Source organism: Sesamum indicum, linkage group LG6, assembly GCF_000512975.1.
Source record: "Sesamum indicum cultivar Zhongzhi No. 13 linkage group LG6, S_indicum_v1.0, whole genome shotgun sequence".
Classification (NCBI taxonomy): Eukaryota; Viridiplantae; Streptophyta; class Magnoliopsida; order Lamiales; family Pedaliaceae; genus Sesamum; species Sesamum indicum.
The window spans coordinates 16870625-16895708 of record NC_026150.1 but is presented as its reverse complement, the minus strand read 5'-3'; the positions used below and the strand labels follow the sequence as shown (position 1 = coordinate 16895708).

Genomic DNA, 25084 nt, shown 5'->3' with positions numbered 1-25084 from the left:
GGCCCTAGGAATGTTAGCACATCGTCTACGAAAGAGATTCATTTTTCTTAGTCAGATGAGCAAAATAGTCATACTGCATGACCATGTTTTTATATGGACGATAATAACTAATTTTACGACAATTCATTGTGTTTTTACTATTTCTTCAACAATCCATTTTATGCTGTGTTTTTACTATTTCTTCAACAATCCATTTATGCTGTGTTTTTACTATTTCTTCAACAATCCATTTATGCTGTGTTTTTACTATTTCTTCAATCATCCATTTATGCTGTGTTTTTAATGTTTTCTCGAAAATTCATTTATCCAAATTTTGAATTTCAAAACCCCACGAATTAAATTTAATTTAAATTTCAAATCAGTCACTAATTGTGGACATGCACCCTTCCTTTTTTCTTTCTTTCTTTTCCCCTTTATTTGAGTCAAAAAGAATTGGAATTGACAAATCAATTTCAAGAGGCATCCAGAGTACAAAACATAAACTCACTGACGAGGTAAAAGAAGAAAAGGAAAAGGGAAAACAAGGGGTTAAAAAACCCCCCACAAACATAAAACCACTAAGCCCAAAATCATTTTACTCAAACTTATGAACATCACAATCCCCGTCACATTTGCACAGGAAGCACACCCAAAACTGAGTAAAAATGGTAAAACAAGATAATGAGAAGGGCCCAAAATTAACAGCTTCAAATTATAAAAGAAAACTGAGAAAATAAATAGGGAAGCCAGACAAAGATGCACAAGAAGCTAAATCTGCCTACAAAATATTTGGAAGTTGAGAATCCAATCTCTGCTGCAACTCTTTGATCTTCATTGAGAGCTCCGTTTTCTGCTCTCTGTAGCTTTGGAGCAAGTAGTTTTTCCCCTCAATCAATTCCTTCAATTCATTAACTTCCTTCTTCAACATTTCAATCTTTTCCCCATCTCCTCTTCCTTTCTCCAATGACCCCAAATTACTTTCAACTTCGAGATACCCATTAGTATAACCATTCATCCCGTCAGCCTGAGCCGGCCAAACAGGAACTGCAGTGGACTTGTCACCAGAGTTAATATCTCCAACACAATGATCTGCAATTACCTTTCTTAATCTCTGAATTTCTCTTTCTGAATCAAACAAATCCCTATTTGCAGCATCCAGCAGAGACTGCAGATGGGAAGAATGTGAAAGCTGAGCACTTAGAGAATTTTGAAGCTCAGCAATTTGATCCTGCATTTCCAGTATCATGTCATCTCTTCTCTTCAACTGTTGTCTCAACTTCTGTATAACCTCCCGCTTGCTGAAAATGTCAGACCCAGAATCTGAAACGCATGGCGACTCAGAACTGTTTGAATGGTGGAAAGGCTTATGGGGCAGCTCAAGGCAATCAGGAGAAGATGACCACATCACTCCATTTTCTTTCTGAAACTCTGCAGTAGGAACAGTCACAAGAGGAAGAGCCACTTCAGGCTCAGTCATCATTTGGCCATTGTGTTGCGGTTTGATTTCTACCACATTCCTGGATCCTATTCGATCAGCGGAAAAGTTTAAAATTTTTTATATAATGGAAAGAATAATACAACTTAAATACCGTATGCACACTTAAAATGAGAAGAGAAAAAATAAATAAGTAAATAACTTATATCATTGCTACTTGCATGAATACGACTTTGTTATATCTGTCTGATATAGTAAAACAAGTGCTTCATTTCTCATGGAATTGGAACTGCAGTATTATACTTCAGCCACTTGCAGGAACTAGCTCCTTAAAAAGCAAAATAACTTTACAAACTGAAAAATGAACCTTGAAATGATAAGTTTTTTCTTCAGCCACAGGCAGATAGGGGAAAGAAGCAATATAATTTTATACAAGTATGCATTCTCAGAAATACAGATAAGACTCCACATGGATATACCGTCATTTACATTCTAATATACTTAAGGAGAAATATGGCGATTACTACTTCCACATCAGAGGCTGGTCCAGGATTTTGTTCCAGCAGAGCCAAGTTCTGTGCACTTACGACTCTTTGATTGGGACGGGGAACAAAGTGAAGAGAATAATGATTTTTTTTTATATAATTTGCTTAATTAAACCTCGACTGGGAAAACAGTCCTGAAGTTGGTATTAAATATCAATCTTGTTCAAGACAGAACAGAGGAAAGGAAAAAACAGAAAATTCAACAGCTACAATGTTCTAGGATTTCATTTGGAAAGTGAACTATACCAGAATGCATAAGCTGCCCCATCTCCCAGGCAAATCTTCAAAATAACCATTAAGAATAATTTTTGCACATCGTTATAAGCGTCAAGCATAGCCCACTAGCCATATATAAAATGAGTAATCCAAGAAAGAGGATATCATGACTAAAAGAATATGTACAAAGGTAAATGATCCGGACCAAGATGTATACCATTGTAACGACTGTAGCAACCATCATCTTGTTGGGAAAAACAAAAAGAATTTGAATGCAAAGGGCAGCTCTCTGACTTCTTCCAATCATCAGATTTTCCATCTGCATTAGAATCAACTAACAAATAGCATCAAGAAACTTCAGAAAATAAGCCACGTTAATTCGCAATACATACTTTTTAGTCTTTGGCTGCTATTATCCAGTTGCTTAGCATCATGAACCTGCTTAAGCTTATAACCTAGGCGAATTGACAATGTACTCAGCAAAGCACCCCCTGCGATAAGGATCCAGTTTGGGCCCCCCTCCTGAAAATTTCTTCCCCTTGGCACCTCACCAGTTCTTGGCTTCATGATGAGAGTTATCAAGGTGAGAGACCAAATGCTTCTGATCATGCACCAAAGGCCTACATTTGAAAGAGATAAACATATCGCACATTTAAGAAAAAAAATCTTACACTTAATCCATATTACTCACCGATAAGAAAATGCAAGATAAATATGAATGCAAGAGACATTCTTGTGATCAATAAGCCAAAGAAACAGAGCCGAAAATTATTTACACTTACAAACTAACAATTGCTTCATCAGTTCTAGCCATGCTTCACTTCAGACTAAAGTCTCTGCACCTAAATTCATCATTTCTAATTATGCCTTCATAATAAATTACAGCATTCAAACTTTGTCATCCCTAAAGTTCTCCAATGATCAATCACAGCTAATTGACCAAATTTAAAGCAGCAAAAGAGCACAAGAAACATATGCATTCAAAAATTTTCGAAATTTATAAATCCGAATTGACCAGATAAAAGGTAGCAAATAAGGTTCAGGTTACTAATCAGCCTAGATTCTGGCTAACGTAGCTTCAGAAGTGGAATACGTCTTCTGAAAGCTTCTATAAGATCCTCGAACAGAATAAACTGCTGAATGAAGCTAATTATGCGAAAACCCAGGCGAATAATCATCATACACAGAGGAGAGAGAGCCTTTATTCTACCTAGGGTTTGCAAGAGAGACGGATGAAAGCCACTTCCTTTAGCTCATGGAAGAAAAGTTTTAATGGCATCTTCGAGTTCAATTGATGTCTATAATAGAGAAAGAAGTGAGAATAACGACTGTACCATAAATAGAGAGGTGTACCGACGGAGGCGCTGCTGTGGTGGACGGCGGTGCTGGCAGCGGCAATGGAGAACGGGGGTGGAACGGGACAGATGAAAAGGATGTGAGTTAGAAATGGGGGAATGAAGCTTTTTTCTTTTCTCTTTTTTAACTAAAATGAGTAGTGTTTTGTTTTGGTGTAATTACAGAAATTTCCAAGACCCTCCTCCTCCAATAAACATTTTAATTTCATTTATTATAATTTAAAATTAAATTTCAGTAGATTTTAGGAAACAAGTAAAATAGAGGTAAAGTTAAATTGTATTCATATATGTACTTCCTTGCGTGATATTTGCTGCTTTCAATAGGCATTTTTTTTGAAAAATATATCAAATAATTATATTTATACTCCTAATATATTATCTATTTATACAAATAACCCATATTTGTTTGCATACCCAACAAAAAAGAAAAAATTGGGATAATTTTTCTTTAATTGTTGAATTTTTAGCAGTGTATGTGTAATGTTTTAAAAGATATTTAGTGATTTGTGTAAATAATATTAATTTCTTTTGTATATGTATGTATAATTTTTTAAAGACAATGACATTTCAAATAAATATGGCATAAATCAAGAGTGTGTAAATATAATGATACTAAAATATATATATATATATATATATATATATTATATGTAACTAACTTACTTGCAAAGTGGCTGTGGAGCCCTTTGATGAGGAACCTGCATAATTTTTGCACTTGGCTCGAATTTAGTTAGTGTGTTGATCTTTAGGCTCTAATTTTGGTTATACCATGAAAAGTACAAACTATAGAGAATTATTTTGTAACAAATACCAATAAAAATAGTTGACTATTATAAATATGAACAAACTCAATTTCAAAATTTTATTTTTTTATATCTAAATGTTAAACTCTGTTGTCGTCTAGGTTTAATGTTTTTAATTTAGATTGAAATTAAATAAAGAGAATTAAAAGGGATTTAAATAAAATAAAACAACGAAATTTTGAAATAATGCATTTTATTATGTAAACAGAATTTCACACCCTCCACGCACAGTGAATTACTCAGTAAAGTAATTATTACAAAAATATTATATGATTAAAGAAAAAAATTAAATTTAGAAAGAGCAAGAAGATGGGAACAAGAATAAACAGAAAAATAATGGAATGCGTTGGAGAGGTATATTTATAGTAGGAGGATTGATGCAAGTTGGAAAGGTGCATTTATGCTAATCTTTCAGTGAGCGAAGCAGAGGTGGATAAGGATTTTTCATAGAGTTTGCAGAAGTAAATCTAGTAAGAAAAACTTAAAAATCACTTTGAACCAATCCAAAACACAGCCAAAGCTCGTAACTACAAATAGAGCCCGAACAATGTTTCTGAAAGGAGGAGGAGTTGTCTTCGTAGGTAGTGGACAACCTCAGGCGAATCCTAATTGCTTGTTTTATATAAAACTACCTCTATTCTCTCTATAGCCACGCTACCAAAAGTTCAATAACATCGCTCCAATATGAACCTTGAAAGCAGTACAAATTTAACAAAATGCAGCATGACTATTGAATGAGAGAGCGAGGGAGAAAGGGAAGGAGGCCATGTCGAGCTAAATCATTCGGGGCTCAATCAATCTCTTGCAAATATTGCCAGGAACATGTAGAGAAAAAATGACTCTAAGAATCCTTGGTAACAGCCTGATCAGAGAATGGTGAATTTCCATTTTTTGGCAGCAGAAATGGGGGAAGAAATGATGGAACCACGAAAGCCAACACCAAACAACCCAATGCCAAAATTACGACATACCAAGCCTTGTGGGGAATGCCCAGCAACAGTTCATCACAAACTGCATAAGAGATCGAGATAGGTCAGAGAATCACATTTAATTGTGTCAGATTTAACAACAGAATGTGCCTGAAATGTCAAAATGCATTCCGTAAAAACTAAGGCATCCGAAAGGAATATATTAAAAAGAGAGAAGCAGATGATGAGAGCCAAGTAACAGTTGGAAACATGTTAAGCAACAACTGAGAGACTCCTGAAAACATCACAAAAGAACACATGCACATGAAATGTTAGGAAGAGATCATGCGTAATCTATAGAATTAAACAGGGCGAATATGACAAAATATAAGAGAAATATGCCTTCAGTATCTCTTGGAACTCTTCCCTAAAAGATCAACCAAAAGGATTAATGATAATAAGAAGAGATAAAGAAAGTTTTCTTGGTCAGTGCAGCTTCCTAACTACGAATTCAGAATACAAATAACTTCAGAGGAAAGTTATAACGCATGTTATGAACTGGGAAAAGCAGTTTGTATTACCTATATTAAACATAATATAGTCCCTTTCCTGTAATCCTGGTATTGCAACCACCCCTTCAGGTTTCACGTTGACAAGCATAGACATGCCACCCTGCACCAAAATTACAGAACAATAAACCTTCCATAGAGCAGAGAACAAGAACACTCTTTTATAGCCATGACAAAGCATTACAAAACCTGGTCAGTTGACAAGAGCATTCCATCAGTCATGAAAATTATCTTTTCAGTATTAAGCAATTTTCTTCCTAGATTCAGCCCCAAGTCTGCACTACCTCTGTTTAGTTGCAAAGAGAAGCTGGCAGGTATCTGTTTTTCACTTAATCTTATTAGCAAATGTAGTTAACAAATTCTCAAAGACAGAAAGATAGAAATGACGTACATACAGAAGCAGGATATGATATCTTCACTTCATACCACATATGGGGTCTCAATCCTCGCAATTGGTAGAGACGAGCACCATTTTGTAAAGGCAATGTTTCCTTCAACAGCTCCTCACCAACATGCAAATCTTTTTCATCAATCCTGACAGTTTAAGAAAGACTATGACAATACAAACAAAGCCAATTATACTAATGAACTGATCATTTGCTGATAAGATGTTCACCAAATACAAAAAGTTAACTGTTACATGCTATAACAAATTGTATGTTCATAAAAAGAATAATAAGGAAAAAGAAAAGAAAAGTGAAAAGAAACCATAACTATTGAGTACCCTGATTAAGTAGAACCAATCTCCAAATAGGAGTGTTCACAAAAGCTGAAAACAAATAATGCCAAACCAATTTTGTTTCCTCATCAATGTTGGTTAATATCTAAGTTTCTCATCTTCATCAAAGTAACATCTTCATCTAAGTTCCAAGAGAAGTTGACTTCAAAGTCTTCGGGTTACCATAAGAGTAAAAGTTGAAGAACATAAGGAACACTAAAATGCCACATCACCTTCTGACATTTAAGTTTGATCTCAACCAACAACAATGTAAATCTTACGCACAGTTAAAAAAGGAGACACTGCAGTCCTAGGTATCAACCACTTACATACTTCCATAACTGGAGGATGGCCCACTGAGTATAGTGATTAGGAAGCATAAGCACAAATACTTGAAGTATTTCATGTTTTGGGTCAATCCAAGTGTCCCCCTCCAACTTGACTAGATACCTAAAGAACACAAGAAAATTAGAATATAGTGGGCAAAAGATAATATGAAAAGCGGCAAAACAGTTCACTCAATCAGCTTTTCAGATCACGGAAACATTTTCTCAAACATTATGCTGACTGTCAAGATAAACTGACAGAAAACATAAAAGATAAAAGAACAGTTGAATATTTGAGTACAATATCCAGAACCTAAGACCTGATGAAGACAAAGAAAACGAAGATGATTCAAATAGAAATTCTTTATGAAAATTAAAAAAATAAAGTTCAATAATAACCAATTTTATTTTAGTAAGAACTGGCCAAGACCAAGTTGAAAAAATGAATGTTTGTGGTAAATCACAACATTCTTTATTTTCCTGCACATTATCCCAAATCAGCTACTGATTTGTATTACTTTCAACATGATTTCTGATAGTCGGAAGATTACCAGAGAGTACAGACAGTGATAAGACACATTAAACACAAGTTTATCAGCCTACTTATCCACCCTTAATCCTAATTTTTCACTCAACACCACTAACACGATGCTATGATCTTGAATTTTATCTAACAAATGCTAAGGAAACCATTTTTTCCTTGTGTCCGGTTTTAATCCAAAGCATGATCAGTTACTGCCTACATGCCAAGTTCTGTAGTCATCAATCACACCTAATCGACCAAATTTAAAGCAGCAAAAGAGCACAAGAAACATATACATTCGAAAATTTTCCAAATTTCTAAATCCAAATTGACCAGATAAAGGTTAGCAAATAAGGACCAGGTAACTAATAGTTTCAGAAGTGGAATTCGTCTTCTAAAAGCTTCTACACCATCCTCGAACAGAATAAACTGCTGAATGAAGCTCATTATGCGAAAACCCAGGCGAATAATCATCATACACAGAAAAGAGAGAGCCTCGATTCTACCTAGGGTTTGCAAGAAGACGGACGAAAGCCACTTCTTTTAGCTCAGGGAAGAAAAGTTTTAATGGCATCTTCGAGTTTAATTGATGTCAATAATGGAGAAAGAAGTGAGAATAACGATTGTTCCATAAATAAAGAGGTGTACCGGCGGCTGCGGCTGCGGCGCTGCGGTGGACGGCGGCGCTGGCGGGGCAAGGAAGAACGAGGATGGAACGGGAAAGGTGAAAAGATGTGAGTTAGCAATAGGGATATGCCTGTGTAATTTTTAAAAAAGTAAAGGTTATTTATGCTAACTTCTTTAGTGGATGTATATATAATTATTTAAAATACAGTGGTAATTTAAATAGATAAATTATATAATATAGTTATAGTATTTAAAAGCACTTTATTAATGCCTTCAATTATATTTATTTATATTAGTAAATCACTTATAATTATATTTGAATTTGAATTATTAATTAAATAATAAATATTATTACAATACACCAAGAATTAAATATACCAATTAATTTAATATTAATTACAGAAAAGGACGAAATAAATATTTTCGTATACAAGTATTTTTATTTAATTTTTTTCTCCGAAAGTCATATAATTGCCTCGTACTATTTTATATTCATCTCGCCAAATATAGTATAGTAGAAAGGTTGTCCGGGTCAAAATATTAGGAAAATTTTACAATTAATTAACCTCTAGAAAAGTCTCACGAGAAACTCGTAATGATTTCCATCTTTCCAACCCACCATTTATAAAAGTAAAATTTACTATAATAAACTATTTATGAATATTCATAACAGAGAACAAGTAGCAGTAGATTTTGAGAGAGAGTATGGCTTCGATGAGCAATTATCAGATGAAGGTGATCACAGGAGACTCCGGATACGTTCTCCAGGATGTCCCCCATCTCACCGACTACATCCCCAATCTCCCCGTACGTTGTCGCCCGCTCCATCTGTACTTATGTATTCCTGTGTGCATGAGTGATCATTTGTACTGCAAATCTGTATCTTACCGTGTGATTTCATGCCCTGCGTCGTTGCGTGATTCTGTTTTGATGGCTTTTTGTTTGGCGACTTGATCTTATGCATTAATGGAAACTGTATGTTTGTTTACTCTGAGGAAAATGGCGTTGCGGTTAGGCTGCAGAGCTTTTAACTTGCACACAACAATGGAGGATTGGCTTTTCATAAGTGTAGTTCGTAAGATAGTGAAAGTTCCACGGATCCATCTCCCCTGTGCTTTGTCAGCAATAACTGAAATTGGCTGCATCCTTTCATAAAATGAATGTAGTTATTGTGGAGGGGACTAGTGCATGAGTTTTGAGCTTCGTACAATTCATTGGTTTTCTCTGAGCAGGCCCAGAAAATACGGCCATTCACCTCGTGGGCCTGACATGATGCATGATGAAGGTTCATGATCTTCTCGGACCTGCTAAGGATTACATTACCTTCTGTTGATGCAATAGGAAATTGTTTATTGTATGGTTTTTCTATTACAACATTATGGTTTGAGTGTAGCTCATGGTTGGTGAAAATTTAAGAAACTAGTTTCCAAAGCTAGGACCGTGGAGAAGTCTGACATAAGATCCCATGAAATGAAGTAAAATAGTGATTTTGAAATTGGTGCTTTGTATTTTGTGCAGACCTATCCCAATCCGCTGCGCTCCAATCCTGCATATTCAGTCGTCAAGTGAGTTTAACTTGCATTTCTCTCTCTTGGATATGTGTTTCGTGCTCTTATCTGTCTTGTCTTATTACTTGTTCACGATGATAAAATATTCTTTTTATTATGGTTTCAGGCAGTACTTTGTAGACATGGATGATAGTGTTCCTCAAAAGGTGAAAATCCCACTATTTAACTTGTTCTGTTTAATCTGTGTTGTAAATAGGGTGTCATTTCTCCATCGTGGTAGTTTATCTGATTTCATGACCAATTATCTACAGATTGTTGTTCACAAGGACAGTCAACGAGGTGTACATTTTCGACGAGCTGGACCCCGTCAAAGGGTACGTGTTCTTTTTCTTTTTCTTTTTTCTCTTGGTGTGTGTTGAAGCCATAAGAGTTAGGAGATTCAGCAATTTTCCAGTTGTTGAAATGCATAGTGTTGCACAGGTCTATTTTGCTCCGGAGGAAGTGCATGCTTGTATTGTGACTTGTGGAGGTTTGTGTCCTGGGCTAAACACTGTAATCAGGGAAATTGTACATAGCCTGGATTATATGTATGGAGCCACCAGAGTCCTGGGGATTGATGTAAGTCGTCTGGATTCATGTTCATTGATGTTTAAAGTGCATCTGTTAAAATTTATACCTTGATCATTTGATTTCAAAAAAATTGATGTAAAATATGGTGAAATGCATCTAATATATTGTATTTCCTCCTCTGTAATGGATATTTAGCTTTATAAGTTCATGAATATCTCATGTTGAGATTTTATTATTGCCTTCAGCCATCTTGGTTTTAAAGAACATGTAACTTTTTCCATATCTTCTCAGAATGTCATTGCTTTGATATTTGATAAGGTACAGTTCTTATCTCTTTAACATTTTATCATACATAAGAGTTACATCTCTTCTTAGGGAGGCTATAGGGGTTTCTTTGCAAAGAATACCATTCCTTTGACACCGAAGGGTGTGGATCACATACATAAGCGTGGTGGAACCATCCTGGGAACTTCCCGCGGTGGTCATGATACCAAGAAGATTGTTGACAGCATTCAGGACCGTGGAATTAATCAGGCAAGTTTGAGGCTATACTTTTTATTACAAGAATATCTGTACTATTGATTCTGGAGTGCAACTTTCTACTTAGCATTTGTCACTACTGTTTGTCATATACAAATGCAGTTTGGTACTGATGAAAGTATTCCTGGCTCAGGTTTATATCATTGGAGGAGATGGCACTCAAAAAGGAGCTGCTGTAATATATGAGGTAATCTTAGTTAAGGAATGGCTACCTGCTTGATCATATATATTTTTGCGCCACTTAGCTGAAAGTTTTAAATAACAATTCATTTCAGCTCCTTTCTGGAGACAGTTAGAGTGACTCTTTTCTTAGCCATGATTTCATGTATTCCCGTATATCAATATCTGTAGCGATTTCATCACACTATGCTTACATGATTTCGATCATCTTGTTATCATAGTATATCTATTTCGCCAGTTCAATGCAATTATTTCATGATCTTGTGCAATTCATCATTAACCCTTGGCTGTTTTTGGCTACTTTCAAGATATCAAAGTAGAAGATTCAGGTTTTCACAACTACTTCAAATTGAGGATCTTTTTCCTATTTATTACTATGTGGTGTTGAAATTGCTGACTCTTTAATTGGTTAAGTTGCAATTTTCTAGCTTAAACGTGGATTTGGTATTCAGATCTATGGTAACACCTGCCAGGATTTTCAGGGGATGTCCACATTACCTTATTTGTCATTCTGCAGGAAGTTCGAAAGCGAGGTCTAAAGGTTGTTGTAGCTGGAATCCCCAAGACAATTGACAATGACATTCCGGTACCTGCTGACCTTCACTGATTATAGGACCAACTTTTCTTTGGACTGATTCTTCACTTTATTTGATCATATGCTTAATTTGAAGTGACTTTTGTTTCACAAATTAAACTTTGTGTTCACATGAGCAATTTCTTTAAACACCACATATGAGGTTGTGTCCGGTAAAGTCAAACTGTCTATTTCAATTTTGCTGGTGAGTGGATGACCTATCTTGTATCATAAGCAATGTGATCATCGCGTTAATTACAATTTGTGAAACTTTTTCTTTCAAAAAGCAAGTCAGAGTTTATAGAGCCTTTCCATTCTGTTGATGTTATCTTTGTAAGCTTCCATTTCTAATCAGCGCAACTATTGAACTGGTTTCTGTTATCAGGTTATTGATAGGTCATTTGGTTTTGATACTGCTGTAGAGGAAGCCCAACGAGCCATTAATGCTGCACATGTTGAAGCTGAGAGTGCAGAGAATGGAATTGGTGTTGTGAAACTCATGGGTCGCTACAGTGGTAAGATGAATTTACACACTTTGAATGGTAGTGAATCTTAAATGACCATGCCATCTACCAGCTTAAACTATTACACAGGAGAACCATTTAATATTTAATATGTTAACACGGCCCCCTCATGTGCAAACCCTCATGAGACCTTTCTTTTATTAATGGGGGCCAATGAGATTTGTTTGGCGTAGCTTTGGTACAATGTTAAGCGATCACCTCATCTAAAAGCTTAAACTATTAGAAATGATAAACGTTTAATATTTAACAATGATTCTTTACAATTGTTCTTGCAGGGCAGTCTCTCGTGCTGGCATCTTTTGACATCTTTCTCTAACCTTATTGGGATTTCTGGTGCAGGATTTATTGCAATGTATGCTACTCTGGCCAGCCGAGATGTTGATTGTTGTTTGATTCCTGAATCTCCATTTTATCTGGAAGGAGAAGGTGGACTTTTTGAATATATTAACAAAAGGCTAAAAGAAAATGGTCACATGGTCATTGTTATAGCGGAAGGAGCAGGACAGGAGCTTCTTGCTGAAAAAAATGAACAAGATGCTTCAGGGAACAAGCTACTTCAAGACGTGGGGTTGTGGATTTCACAACAAATAAAGGTACATGATATAGAGAGTCCGAGGGCTAACCATATGAATATGTTTCATGAACAGAACCGCAAACAATTAAAAAACTTAGGTACTGTTATATGCCATGTTAACGGTTCAACCATGCCAATTTAGGCATTACATGTGGATGTTTCTGTCCTCTCTTACGGATTAGGAATTAAAGAACTGAGTTACTGGAAGCAACATCATATTGACAGGTTACATTGTTAATCACTTCTCTCTTTTACAGGAACACTTTGCAAAGCGAACTAAATCTCCAATTACTCTAAAATACATAGGTCTGTACACGAATCAGGAAATTATTCGTCCAATTCATTGCAAACAAGAAACTAATTCAGTACTTTGCAGATCCAACTTACATGATCCGTGCTATTCCTAGCAACGCGGCTGACAACGTCTACTGCACACTCCTTGCTCAAAGTGCTGTTCATGGAGCAATGGCAGGTTACACGGGCTTCACCAGTGGACTTGTTAATGGCCGCCAGACATATATTCCTTTCAATGTAAGTTTAATTAATTATACTGTGGATTTCACATTTCTGGGGTTTTAGCTTTCTGATATCCCACCTTAAGGTCTTCTAATATGCTAACAGCCTAATCTTGAATTAAAATGAAAAACAAGTTGAATTAGTACCTTGCCAAATTTTTAAGTGCTTTAGGGACAGATATTGGATCTCTTTTATTTTCCGGACTGGGTGTAATATGAACTTGACAGAGGTGTTTTGGCATGCAGCGTATTACTGAATCGCAAAACAAGGTTGTCATAACTGACCGGATGTGGGCAAGGCTTCTCTCGTCAACTAATCAACCGAGCTTCTTGGGCCCTAAAGAGATTGACGAGTTCAAGAAAGAACAAGGACCTCAAACCCAATTGTTGGATGATGCAAGGGATTCAGGAAAAGGGACTCCAGGTAAAACAGACACCAACACAAATGGAATAAAAGCAAAAGCACTTGGTACTTGAGTTCTTCCTGTTTGCATGAATTGGCTCGGAAAATTAACCTATGTATGAGACATCTACCACAGTATTGGATTAATGGGGTCATTTAGGAAAGAATTTCAATGACATTTTAAGTTAAAAGTTATTTGAATTAGATATATGCAACCGAAAACCGATCCTTCTGTATGTATTTCTTGCATCAATTATTTTTAGATTGTATGGAGGAACGAGAATTTTCACAGGGGATTTCTTTAATTTAGGTTCTGGGGTGTTGATTAACTAGTTTTAGGCTGGATTTAGGTTATCAAACACAAGCAGTGCATTGAATCCAAAACATTAATAATGAATGGGTTCTAATCCAAGTACATTAGGAGATCAGTTGCTCAGTTGATTTACGTAACTGTCAACCGTACAACCAAGTACATTTGGAGATGAATTACTCAGTTGTTGATTTATATAATTGATGATTTTTCTTTGAAGGACTATTAAGTAGAAGTAGTCTAGTGTTTGGTTAACGATTCTCTATTTCCTTCCCCTATTCAAAATTATACTTGTCGACCATACCTGAAAACACCCCAACCCCACTTCCAAAAGAAGAAGGAAGAAATATCATCCGCATCTCCGTTGCTTGACTCCAAACTTCATTTGCTGAAACCAGTGAAAAATAAAAGAGAACAGAAAAACAAATAATACCATTTCCATCGTAATAATTTTTTTTTTCGATGGCTAGCATCCAGGGTAATTTAAGAAGAGGTTGGCTTAGCAGCAGCACAGTAAGTTGTAACAACATGATTCCCTTATAAAGATGGAGTTACGATCCATCCAACTGCAGAAACTACATCCCGTTAACGATGGACATTCGTCTAGCAGACACAACTCAAGCTCATATTTTACATCAATGTGAACACAACAATAAGAATGGCAGGCAGGTTAGAGGACTAAGTTTTTTGATTGACGCAGACCAGAGAAACAATCAACCCCTATAAACGCCAGAGGGATCTGCATATTGCACGATCCATGGATGCTCTAGCAGTTTGTGTAGTGGAAGACGCTTTGATGAATCCTTTACAAGCATCTGGTATAAAATAGGAAGACAGCAATAAATGATGTTAAACCAAGGTCTGAACTTAAAACAGCTTTGGTTGGAAGTAAATGATCAACCAACTTACCTGACTAATAAGATCTTTTGCAGCTGCTGAGACGATAGGTTTGGGAGGGAATTTTAGATCCACCTGAACAATCCTGCAAAAACCATAGCCAAAGCACCTCTAATTAAGTGAAAATAAAATGCAATGTGAAAGCAATGTTTCATGGATATTTGCATCAGTTTGAAATTAAAAAATTATAACTATTAGAGCAATTATGTCACCAGTCATTTCCTTTCTTCTGATTCATTTATGTGGTGAGATTATGTAGAATTAATAAACTAAAATGAAATTGTCAGTCCAGTTGAAGTAATTTAATCTGTTCTTAGATAGGAAATTGTGATAAAGATGACATGTACTTTTGACATTTATGCTTTCGTCCAAGCAGAACACTTGATTAGGCTGGACTGTAGCGGGAGTAACTGATTTTTAGGGAGGAGGTTCATATAGAAATGTGTTTAGAGTTCACCTTCTATATGTGTCTGAATGCTCCTTTGCTTCAAAAGGGGGCACCCCGTAGAGAAATTCATAGCATAAGACACCGAGGCTCCATATGTCCACATTAGCATCATGCTCGACACTCTCCACTATAAAAAGTGACAAGACTAACTTTAATAATCAACAAGAAATACGAAAAAAAGAAGAGATGTGTTATCTTATAGAATAGAATTAGCCTTATACAAGACTAAATTTAATAATCAACAAGAATAGAATTTTACGTAAACCCCCATGAGAATGATTTTCACACCATAATATGCCCTAACTCTGAACCATATACTAATTTCATGTTCTCAGAAAAATAAGCCTACCCATCTCCGGTGGAAGATAATCTAGAGTGCCGCACATAGTCCGTCTACGGTTGAATGTGTGCACAGACCATCCAAAATCTGCAATTTTGAGTTCACCCTGACAATTGGAAACACTAGAGAGTAAGAGACACAACACATGAAACTTCAGAAGCATAAGCTTACAGTTACCTGTGCTCCAACCAAAAGATTCTCTGGTTTAATATCTCTATGTATTACGTGTTTGCCATGACAATATATGAGTGCTCGAGCTAATGATGCAATGTACTGTTCCACGTTCCATGAACACACAGAAAACATTACCACTAGTCAGCAGTAAGGTAAAATGTACAGAATTAACTAATTGTTCCTAGAAGGAATGAATAGAACCCTCAAGACAGTAATAACGAGGACTCACAGTTGCAGCACGTCTCTCACTGAAGTATTTGCACCTCTGTAGCTCTTTATAGAGTTCTCCCTTGGCGGCGTATTCCAGAATCAGATATACTCGTTTCTGGAATTATAATGAAGTGAACACAAGTCTACTATAAATTTATCATCTACTAAGAAATTAAAGAAAAGCCATCATGCCTGATCGTAAAAGTAACCATAGAGCCGTAATATGTTAGGATGTCGAAGATGGCTCTGTATTTCGACTTCACGACGAAGCTGATGCTCAACCTGAGACTGTTTCAGCTGGCTCTTAAACAACACCTTTAATGCTACAATGTGATTGCTCTGCTCAAAAGTGGAAAAACTACATTTTAGTAGCATTTCTACAAGTGGTAGCAAGTTATCCTCACAGTCAATCCCTTTTCCTTCCACTTAGCAAATAAAATCTCAGTAAGATAAATAAAGTTCACATAATCTTTTTAATCCCTTCCAAATACTATATGATGGGGTAGTAGCCCCCTGACAAATAAAAGAACAAAAATGCCCTTCAAATCCCATGGAAATTGCAAAGGAGAATAAGATCCGCGTGTGAACCCACCGGTCGGGTCGCGCAACCCGACCCACTTGATCCGACCCAGATAAGAAGACCCGGCTGACAGGCCGTTGGATCACCTAACACATAAACATCCAGATGCTGCCCACGTGGTGCCATTTTATACGGTATGACAAACTATAAATATCATCAAACATGAACATTTATTGCCAGTGCAATTAATGCTATTTTGACCTTATTAGCCCTCGTAGATCGAATTCAACCCCACTTCTTAACTTAAGCATCGGAGGGCCTTAGCTGGGGGCCACCCAGCAAGCCTAACGTGTTCTATGTTCTCAGGATCCACTCACAAGAAGCTCGAAGAGGGATTTTGCGACCCGACCTACAGGCCATCGAAGGTCACGACCAGACCCGAATCTAGCGACCTGCATCACTATACTTAGTTCTCCAGAAGCCCTTGATAAGCTAAAAGATCAAAGACTAAATTTGATACTATTTTGGTGGATTTACATGAATATAGCAGCTACTACTCTGTAAAGAAAATGGTTAACTTGAGACTGAAAAAAGAAAGGTTGAGCTTTTCACATTAGATTAAGTTATTGTTATCCTGAAAAGCACACATGGACAAGAAGATTACTGATCTAAATCTAAACAGCACTAACCTTCTTTTCCCTTGCGAGATATACATGTCCAAACTTCCCTCTACCAAGAGGCTTTCCTATGTCGAAGTCATTGAGAGTCCACCGCTTTTTCTCTGCTGTTGTGCTCTCTGTAGAAGCCTAAAGGAAAAGCAGAGTGAAAGTTAGATATCCAAGCATATCGAAAGCATGCATCCACATGAAGGGAGCATATTGCACATACAACCAAATTATAGAAACTATTTGACTGTGTAATCAAGCTTATAGTGAAGAAACCAAATATACTACAGAAATTTTCTCTCCTTCCATAAAGATAAACACCAAACAGTAATGTAATAATTTTCAAGATATTAAGAAAATTAAAGCACTAATACACCATTTGATAGCATATAAATAAAGTCAATAGAACAATAAACTCCAAGCTCCAAGATGTGATCTCAACAATTTAACTTACAGTCTTGGTAATGAGAACAATCGAAATTTTCACAAGCACATTCTGTAAACTTAAAAGGATGCTAAACCCTAAAACCAATCATTATCACCCAAATCCCTTAAAACTAAAATCCAATTTCGGGAATTACATGCCAATATTGGAACTACAATCCAAAAGTATCTCCAAATCAAATGCAACGAACAACTAATCAAATAACTGAAAAGCAATCTATCTCATCCCAATTTTTCTCCAATAAACGGAGCCTGTATTTCAAAGATCGTCATAAAAGAAACTACGAGGAGGAAAAGTAGATGAAGAAGACACCTACAGCAAAGAGAACATTAAATTACGAAAAAGAAAAAGAAGAAGAAGAACGTTAATGACCTTGGCAATGGAAATCATATTCCAAAGAGATCATAACAAAGAAAATCACAATAACTCTTTCAAATTTCCAGAACCAAAATCATCAAAAACAAAACCGAAAATTTTCGGAATAAAGTTGAGATACATAACGCGCAGGCTCCTCTTTATACCTTGTGTTCTTGTTCAGACTCCGTCGGGATCCCCATTTTCCCAAGATAGACGCACTCAAACGTGTGTGAGAAAGATAGAGATATGGAGGCGAGAGGTGAGGGAGATTTGCAGGAACGAATGAATTCACATCAATTTGATTTTAAAATAGAAGAAATACAAATAAGGGTGTTTTTGTCTTTATGCGGGCAATGCTCCAACGGTCATATTTCAACAAGAGGGCCTCACACGTGGCATTGCCGCTTAATTATTTCTCAATTATATGTTTTTTTTTATTTTTAAACTTTTTTTAACATGGCAGGTGAGCCTTTTTTTCCAGGAGGAGCGTTCTAAGTGGGGCTCACAGCTTAATTTCCTGATTTGTTTTTTTTTAAAAAAAGTTGCTTCAATCGGATAATGAAAAAACCCAAATACACACATCTTGAGATGTTACCATTAAATTCTTGGAGTATATATATTTATGCATTGGATGTCCGCAAATAGCTCCCAATCTTTGTCTATGTCTATATTAATACAAAAAAACAAAAGCATCTATAATTATTAATTACATCGTAGCACTAATTTTTTATAATATTAAAAATGCTATTTAATAAGATAATTAATTTATATAATTTTTTAAATTTTATATTCATTGATAAATTAATTTTTGTTAATATAATGTATCAATTTATATAGTTTACTTTTATTTATAATATATTTTAAAGTATGAAAATTTATTTATTATATGTACGCAGATTCGACGTACCATAAGAACTAACTAAAAAAGTGACACCACGTCATTGTAATTTTTTTTCCTACAAAAGTGACACCACGTCATTTTAATGTCATTATATCAGTCATTTTATTGTGTCGATAATAACTTAAATTATTTTTTTTATTTTTTAAATATAATTTATTAATTTATATATTTTAATTTTTATTTATAATATATTTTTAAACCTAATATTTTATTTGTTATATGCTAGAAGACATGACACGGCTAGTTCTTCAAAAATCCAATTGCTCCGACCTCAGTGGTCCTTTCCCGGCCACATGATAGTACATCCATGGGATTACCACCAGGGCAGTAGCGAAAGGGAAAATTAGTTTTTAAATGCACGAAAACAGAAAAATTATGAAAATGGTGTTAGTGCAAAATTTTTAAAATTTTAGGCAAAGTTGGGATTACAAATCATAGCTCTAATACGAATTTTGAAAAAAAAAAAAAAAAAAAAAAATAAATCTCAAATAAATATGGAATTTGAAATCCCAGATCTGGCAGAAAAAATAAAATAAAATAAAAGCATGCATGCGTCTGCACGATGTGACGCATGCATGCTTTTCTGTGTCAGAATCGGGATTGAAAACCTTAATTCTGACACAAAAACTTAAAAGAAAACTTAATTTCTTAACATGCATGCGTCAATCAATTGGATGCATGGAGCATTGTAGTAAAAATTGATGTTTATTTTGTGTATTGCAAGGTCAAGTCATAGTCTTTATTCTAACTTTACCTATTTCCAATTGCAACTACCCTAAATTAAACCCTAATGCTCAAGATTGCAAATTCACGAGGTGGGAACCTCGTATGAGCTTAGAAAAACAAACAAACATGTAGAGAGAGAGACAAGCTGAAATCATAAAACACTTGCAGTGACCAAATGAAGCTACAACATGTGTTTAACCGTAATTTTTGTGCTTCTCTTTTAATATTTTGGAAAGGGATGAGCAGAATAAGAAAAATTTTGTGTCTATAACTATTTATTTATTATAAACTACTAGCAATTTACGCAAGGCATATCAAGTCTCTTTTCTTTCAACTCCGCTTGGTAATCGCTCATGGCTAATATAAATAGGTTCAGAGCTAGCTAGTGTTCAAAAGTCACTTAAGAGATTGAATATGTGTCATATTAGAATAGGTTGTAGCCGCAAAGAGATAGAGATTCGCATTCAGGAAGGGAACTCTCCGGAGAAGAATTCAGAGGGTTGGAATTTCAGGTGAGTTCTGCAAGAATGTGAAATTTTCAGGCATCTCATAATTAAAAAAATACCACAGTAGAACGATGTGGCAGAGCACATGAACAGAAGCCTTTTGGAGAGAGCACGTTGTATGCTTTCTAAACGCGATGGATGAACAACAAAATTATGATAAAAATATTAATATGCATTAAGTAATATGTTTGAATTGATATATAAATTTACATACAGTTTTCGCGAATATAAAATTTATTTCAAATATAAAATATTTATTTTTATTTAGAATATATTAAGTACATAAAAAATTATTTATTATATACACATAAGATCGATGTATCATGATGACTTGCGTACACAAATGGAATAAATGTATATGATTTAATTTTATCTACTTTTAAACTGTAACAAAAATTACAATTTAGGTATTTTATAAAATTATTTTACGTGGTATATAAAAAATATATTTTTTTAATTATTTATCAGGCAGAAATAGATTTTAAAATTATTAAATATAAGAACTTTTATATTATTCCAAATTTCAAGAAAAAAACAATGTAACTGTCCTTATGGTAAATTATAAGTGGAAACATGGTCGCAATGATAAATAGATTGATGCCTTATTATATGCTTGTTATAATAAAATTAATCTTTAGCTATAATATATATATATATATTTATAATTGATAGAACTTGCAAATAAAAGTGGTCTTAATACTTTAAAAAACGAAGAAATACTCTATGCACAAAAAAGAAGAAAGTAGAGGCCCCTTTTTGAAAACTCGACGCTTGAATCTCCTAAACATGGTGAAAATTATGAAACGGAGAACTGGAATTTTATCAGCAAAGAGCACGAGCCTCAAAACCCCGCCTAAATCTCAAGAATCAGAAGAAATATACATGTAATTTTTTAGCGCTGCTCGTCGCGAGGATCCCACATAATGGTAAGCGTATAATTGGCGCACTTATGCACTTTATTCTATAAAAGTTCTTCAATTCGCGACGATTTTTTTGCCGACCATTGTATCTTACCCTTGTTAATTTTGTTTCTGCTTTGCAGTTCTCGATTGCAGCCATTAACGACACTGACTCTCGAAATCAGTGGCAGCCATTAGCACCGACGAAAGAAGCGCAGGCAAGATTTTTGTACTTTTTTGTACCAATTTTTTTTTTGGTGGGCGCAGTTATTGATGTATCTTTTTGTTAATGTAGTGCATTTCATGTTTAAGAAGTTGGTGTTGTGGCTATGCCTTCTTTCTAATATTCACTGAACAGTTACTGGTTATAAAACATCTATAACTTTAGAATTTGGTTGTGTTCTTCTCAGGAGTTCCATTTATCACAATTATATCATGATGGACTTTTGAAGTTACAAGCTAAGGACTATGAGAAAGCTCGTGAACTTTTAGAGTTGGTGTTAAAAGATCCATTGGTAACAAATGCACAGGTTATGTCTACTCTTAGGATCTGTTAGTTTTTTTTTGGGTTTACCATTTGTTTCTTTATATGTCTTGTTTCAGCTTTGGTTTGTTTTAATTACAATTTTCCTTTTTGGTTTTCAGGTGGAAAATAATGCAAGCGATGGTCATCTTTTACAACTCAGGTTTTGATCATCACATGGCAATCTGTTTCTTTTTAGCTATTTGGCTGTGATAATTTCCTTTGCCTTTGATGTTATTATGTGTATATCAACCATCATTGTTATGTAGTCACAAAACAGTTCAGGAATGTCTCTGATCTCCTCAGATTGTAAGATGCCACTGTCATGTTTCCCTTTTTTAGAGAGAGAGAGAAGGTTTTCAGTTGGCTTAAACGAGCGAACATTTAAGGCGTGATTTTCTTTATTTTCTTCATGGCCTGGGTTGGGTAGAACTGGTGAACAACTTAATCTCATTACTATATTGTTGTGTCATTGTATCTGCTTATTGAGAGTTTAATCCATAAAGGTTAAGTTTCCTCATTCAAAGTATTTGAATCCCATTCCCTCACCAATCCCGTTATGATATTTTGACTGATGTGCTTCCTAGTTTCTTGTACTGAATTAATCTTTGTGGGAAGTTTCCTCAACTGTCATTATTTTGGAAGAGGTTTGGTGGGTGAATGTTTTAATCTTTTAAAGTAAATTTAGGTCATGAGCAAGTTTAGCTCTGTCTTGCTGAAAGTTGACGAAACTTAAACTTCTGCTTGTCTATTAACAGGACTAGTTAGCATGATTGTGTAATTATAAATTGTTCCTTCAATTGAACTGTCTTAGCTTTCTGCAGATTTTTGGCACTAAAAAACCTTGCCACAGTTTTTCTTCAACAAGGCCCTTCCTACTATGAGAGTGCTTTGCATTGCTATCTCCAAGCTGTAGAGATTGATAGCAAAGATTCTGTTATCTGGAACCAATTAGGAACATTATCTTGTTCCATGGGATCATTAAGCATCTCGCGTTGGGCATTTGAGCAGGGACTAGTTTGCAGCCCTAGTAATTGTAAGCATATTTTTATCTTTCTCCCTTCTACTACACCATTACTTGACTTTCAAAACATTACAGTTTACTGTTTCGATGTTTCCTGTCTTTCTTATTACTTATGTACACTATCTTTATAATTTTATTATATCTATCATGTTTCTAGAATTAATTTATTGAAACCAATATCAAATGTTAATATGCAGGGAATTGCATGGAGAAACTCCTGGAGGTTCTAATTGCAATTGGTGATGAGGTGGCTTGTCTTTCTGTTGCAGAACTAATATTAAGGCATTGGCCATCTCATTCTCGCGCTTTGCATGTCAAAAGTACCATCGAGGACTCTGAACCAATTCCATTTACCCCAAGAGGTATAGATAAACTAGAACCAAAACATATAAGGCTGAAGTTTCCAGAGAAGAGAAAAGCTATTAATGAGGATATGGACTTAGATAGGACCACAGCATCTAAAAAGTTGAAGCAAAACATTGAAGTCCAACTTTCGGAAGCCTCCTGGATAGCTCTTGTTGGTGAACTACTGGAGATCTTACGCCCATTTTCTGCATCTGGCTCTGAACTGAAAACTGAGACGTATATATCCAGGGATATTAGACTAACCATAAAGTTGCCTTCATCTGCACCAAAATCAACAGGTGCTGTTGGAGCTAAAGGATTTACATGCATGCCAGCTGGTGCAGGCATGCCTTTTGCCAATTGCAACTCTGCAAATGAGAAGGAAGGAACTGCATTTGAAGAACAGCCTCAAGAGAGACGAAGCAGTCGCCTTGAAAGGCTTAGGAGTCGTAAACCAGGTAAAGAAGAATCGGATTTGCCCCCCAGTAAGGAGCTTGCTAAAGTTGTGAAGCAATTTCTGGTGCCTTATTTGGTGGATGGACCTGGAACTATAAATTGCAATCAAGACTCTGATCCTGCTTTTCATTGTGTTGAAGTATTGGCTAATTCACCTGAGTCAGAATCTACGGATGTTATTGAATTTGTCCAGAATACTTCCAATAATTTTGGTGCTTACCACATGTGTCACTTGCTTTTAGAGAAAATTGCAAATAGAACTATTTTACACCAGAATAGTATTGCCAGAATTTTGGACTTAGAGAAGGAGACAAGACATTGGGGACATGAAAGAACTCCTGAATGTAGTCTTTTTCTTTCAGAACTATACTATGATATGGGATTACAGTCTTTTGAAACATCAACAACATGCAGTTTCATGTCCGAGGCATCCTACCATCTCTGTAAGATTATAGAATCTGTAGCTCTGGAATATCCTTTCCATATTACTGCCATGGATGAGAAAAACAATTGCTCTATCATAGATGTTTCTGGACATAATAAAAAATTGCCAATGGACAACTCATCTTTGTTGAGGGGCAATCATTGCTTCTGGATACGCTTTTTTTGGATTAGTGCACGCTTATCTCTGTTGGAAGGTGACAAAGGAAAGGCTCAAAAAGAACTTTCTATTGTATTAGCCCTTTTCATGGACAAGGATAAGATGAACACTCCTCTTGGTTCTATTTGCCTGCCACACTGCAAAGTAATTAAAAAACTGACAGTGGACAGGGTCCTCCATGAAATAAATTTGATTGAGGTTGATTATTTGTTGAAGAAGTCTGTTACTGAGATGCTTGAGAAAAGCATGCACTCAGAGTGTACTAATGTGCTTGCTCCTCTTTTATTATCAGCGGAGGATGTCCATTTCGATGTGTTATATGACTGGGATAATGAAGGTAAAGGATTTAACTCAGTTGAGCTCTCTGCATTAGATGCTTTGATCAGATCATGTGAACTTGCAGAACAGATGGATGTTGATGTCTATTTGAATTGTCATAGAAGGAAACTCCAAATACTTTTAGCTGGAGCTGGTCTGGAAGGCAGTTCCCTTAATAATACACCTGGTTTAATTTCATCATCAGAAAGTCAATCAAAAGAAAGCTTACGCAAGCATTGGAGTCATTTAGTTGCTGAAGAGGTCGAGGCTATTTCTCAATCTGCATCAAGAATCAAGAGCATCATCAGCTCCAGTGAGAATTCTGTAAGTTTTTGTGGTTGGTTTTCTCTGTTGCATTTGGTTGCTCTAGAATTGCAGATATAGCATAGGCATCCAGTGGTCTATTTGAGGCATGGACCTTTTTATGTAAGAAGATTATTATATATTTGCTTCTTAGGGTTATGTCTGTGGTTTGGTGATATTTTTGGCAGAAAAAAGTTCCTGTGGCGGCTATTGGTGGCATCCAGTCCTTACTGCTAACGTTTTTGTGCGATATTGCTAATTCCTGCTTTGCTAAAAAGTCATTTGGGCTTGGTGGTCTGGAATCAATTGAGCAAGCTGAACAATGCTATTTTGTAGATACTGCTATTGCATTCTGCAAACTACAACACTTGAACTTTAGTGTTCCGATCAAATCTCAAGTAAGCACATGCTCTGACCTCCGTGAACTTTGTTTTTTTCTTTTTTCAATTGGTTAATTGTTGTGTCATATCTTTTCTCTAGCATTTGTGTTCTAACTTTCTGATGTCCCTATCAGGCCGAGTTGATTGTAGCAATCCATGATATGCTTGCGGAGTTTGGGATCTGTTGTGCACGAGGGAACGGTGAAGAACAAGAAGGGACATTCTTGAAGCTTGCAATTAAGCATCTTTTGGCCTTAGATATGAAGCTTAAATCTGATATTCACTCTCTGAATAAGGGAAAAGAAACAAAGTTTGATCAACAGACTTCCAAGGATGATCAGCTC

The 25084-nt window shown here is 35.6% G+C and overlaps 5 protein-coding genes across 9 annotated transcripts in view; 2 read left to right on the top strand and 3 right to left on the bottom strand.

Moving 5' to 3' along the window:
• On the bottom strand, positions 470-3664 carry LOC105164711. Of its 3 annotated transcripts, none has more exons than XM_011083433.2 (4): positions 3510-3664; positions 2568-2795; positions 2393-2494; positions 470-1503 (listed from the first exon to the last, which is right to left on the bottom strand). In XM_011083433.2, exons 2-4 carry the CDS (start codon positions 2782-2784, stop codon positions 758-760), a joined length of 1065 nt encoding a protein of 354 aa, XP_011081735.1. In that variant the 5' UTR covers positions 2785-2795; positions 3510-3664; the 3' UTR covers positions 470-757. The 3 variants fall into 3 exon arrangements, with proteins under 3 accessions (XP_011081735.1, XP_011081734.1, XP_011081733.1); XM_011083432.2 differs by having other exon boundaries at positions 3386-3522; XM_011083431.2 differs by lacking the exon at positions 3510-3664 and adding an exon at positions 2958-2991.
• LOC105164710 lies at positions 4786-8156 on the bottom strand. Of its 3 annotated transcripts, none has more exons than XM_011083430.2 (6): positions 8026-8156; positions 6858-6978; positions 6206-6344; positions 6000-6128; positions 5823-5913; positions 4786-5344 (listed from the first exon to the last, which is right to left on the bottom strand). In XM_011083430.2, exons 2-6 carry the CDS (start codon positions 6932-6934, stop codon positions 5175-5177), a joined length of 606 nt encoding a protein of 201 aa, XP_011081732.1. In that variant the 5' UTR covers positions 6935-6978; positions 8026-8156; the 3' UTR covers positions 4786-5174. The 3 variants fall into 3 exon arrangements, with proteins under 3 accessions (XP_011081732.1, XP_020550079.1, XP_020550080.1); XM_020694420.1 differs by lacking the exon at positions 8026-8156 and adding an exon at positions 7884-8019 and having other exon boundaries at positions 6862-6978; XM_020694421.1 differs by lacking the exon at positions 8026-8156 and adding an exon at positions 7884-8017.
• On the top strand, positions 8654-13701 carry LOC105164709 (ATP-dependent 6-phosphofructokinase 6). The gene is made up of 13 exons (XM_011083428.2): positions 8654-8811; positions 9523-9569; positions 9679-9718; positions 9824-9886; positions 9993-10130; positions 10458-10616; positions 10756-10809; positions 11320-11388; positions 11762-11891; positions 12240-12493; positions 12732-12780; positions 12851-13005; positions 13236-13701. The coding sequence occupies exons 1-13, from the start codon at positions 8710-8712 to the stop codon at positions 13464-13466; spliced, it is 1491 nt and encodes a 496-aa protein (XP_011081730.1). The 5' UTR covers positions 8654-8709; the 3' UTR covers positions 13467-13701.
• Positions 14115-18047, bottom strand: LOC105164708 (serine/threonine-protein kinase Aurora-1). Its single transcript, XM_011083427.2, has 9 exons — positions 17923-18047; positions 16981-17097; positions 15964-16110; positions 15791-15886; positions 15565-15660; positions 15397-15493; positions 15057-15174; positions 14612-14684; positions 14115-14517 (listed from the first exon to the last, which is right to left on the bottom strand). Exons 1-9 carry the CDS (start codon positions 17956-17958, stop codon positions 14416-14418), a joined length of 882 nt encoding a protein of 293 aa, XP_011081729.1. The 5' UTR covers positions 17959-18047; the 3' UTR covers positions 14115-14415.
• LOC105164707 overlaps positions 20608-25084 on the top strand; it is a gene marked incomplete in the record, with an annotated part of 10873 nt that continues 6396 nt past the window's right edge. Inside the window, 8 exon segments of the mRNA XM_011083426.2 lie at positions 20608-20817; positions 20934-21008; positions 21201-21320; positions 21436-21476; positions 22138-22349; positions 22535-24381; positions 24549-24758; positions 24875-25084. Of these exon segments, the coding sequence (XP_011081728.1) occupies positions 20815-20817; positions 20934-21008; positions 21201-21320; positions 21436-21476; positions 22138-22349; positions 22535-24381; positions 24549-24758; positions 24875-25084 (2718 nt within the window).

What these genes read in the sequence shown, in the direction of transcription:
- LOC105164711 (XM_011083431.2), bottom strand. An exon ending in TAGCAGCCAAAGACTAAAAA is followed by an intron (nt 2,495 to 2,567) that starts GTATGTATTGCG and finishes ATTCTAATGCAG; the next exon opens with ATGGAAAATCTGATGATTGG. An exon ending in TTGCTACAGTCGTTACAATG is followed by an intron (nt 1,504 to 2,392) that starts GTATACATCTTG and finishes CTGATCGAATAG; the next exon opens with GATCCAGGAATGTGGTAGAA.
- LOC105164710 (XM_020694420.1), bottom strand. Translation starts at nt 7,951, where the DNA reads ATGCCATTAAAACTTTTCTTCCCTGAGCTAAAAGAAGTGGCTTTCGTC. An exon ending in GCCATCCTCCAGTTATGGAA is followed by an intron (nt 6,345 to 6,861) that starts GTATGTAAGTGG and finishes TTAAACTGTCAG; the next exon opens with GATTGATGAAAAAGATTTGC. An exon ending in CTATATTATGTTTAATATAG is followed by an intron (nt 5,345 to 5,822) that starts GTAATACAAACT and finishes TCTCTTATGCAG; the next exon opens with TTTGTGATGAACTGTTGCTG.
- LOC105164709 (XM_011083428.2), top strand. Translation starts at nt 8,710, where the DNA reads ATGGCTTCGATGAGCAATTATCAGATGAAGGTGATCACAGGAGACTCC. An exon ending in CCTGCATATTCAGTCGTCAA is followed by an intron (nt 9,570 to 9,678) that starts GTGAGTTTAACT and finishes TTATGGTTTCAG; the next exon opens with GCAGTACTTTGTAGACATGG. An exon ending in CCAGAGTCCTGGGGATTGAT is followed by an intron (nt 10,131 to 10,457) that starts GTAAGTCGTCTG and finishes ATCTCTTCTTAG; the next exon opens with GGAGGCTATAGGGGTTTCTT.
- LOC105164708 (XM_011083427.2), bottom strand. Translation starts at nt 17,958, where the DNA reads ATGGGGATCCCGACGGAGTCTGAACAAGAACACAAG. An exon ending in AGTCTGAACAAGAACACAAG is followed by an intron (nt 17,098 to 17,922) that starts GTATAAAGAGGA and finishes CTTTTCCTTTAG; the next exon opens with GCTTCTACAGAGAGCACAAC. An exon ending in ATGGTTACTTTTACGATCAG is followed by an intron (nt 15,887 to 15,963) that starts GCATGATGGCTT and finishes TTATAATTCCAG; the next exon opens with AAACGAGTATATCTGATTCT.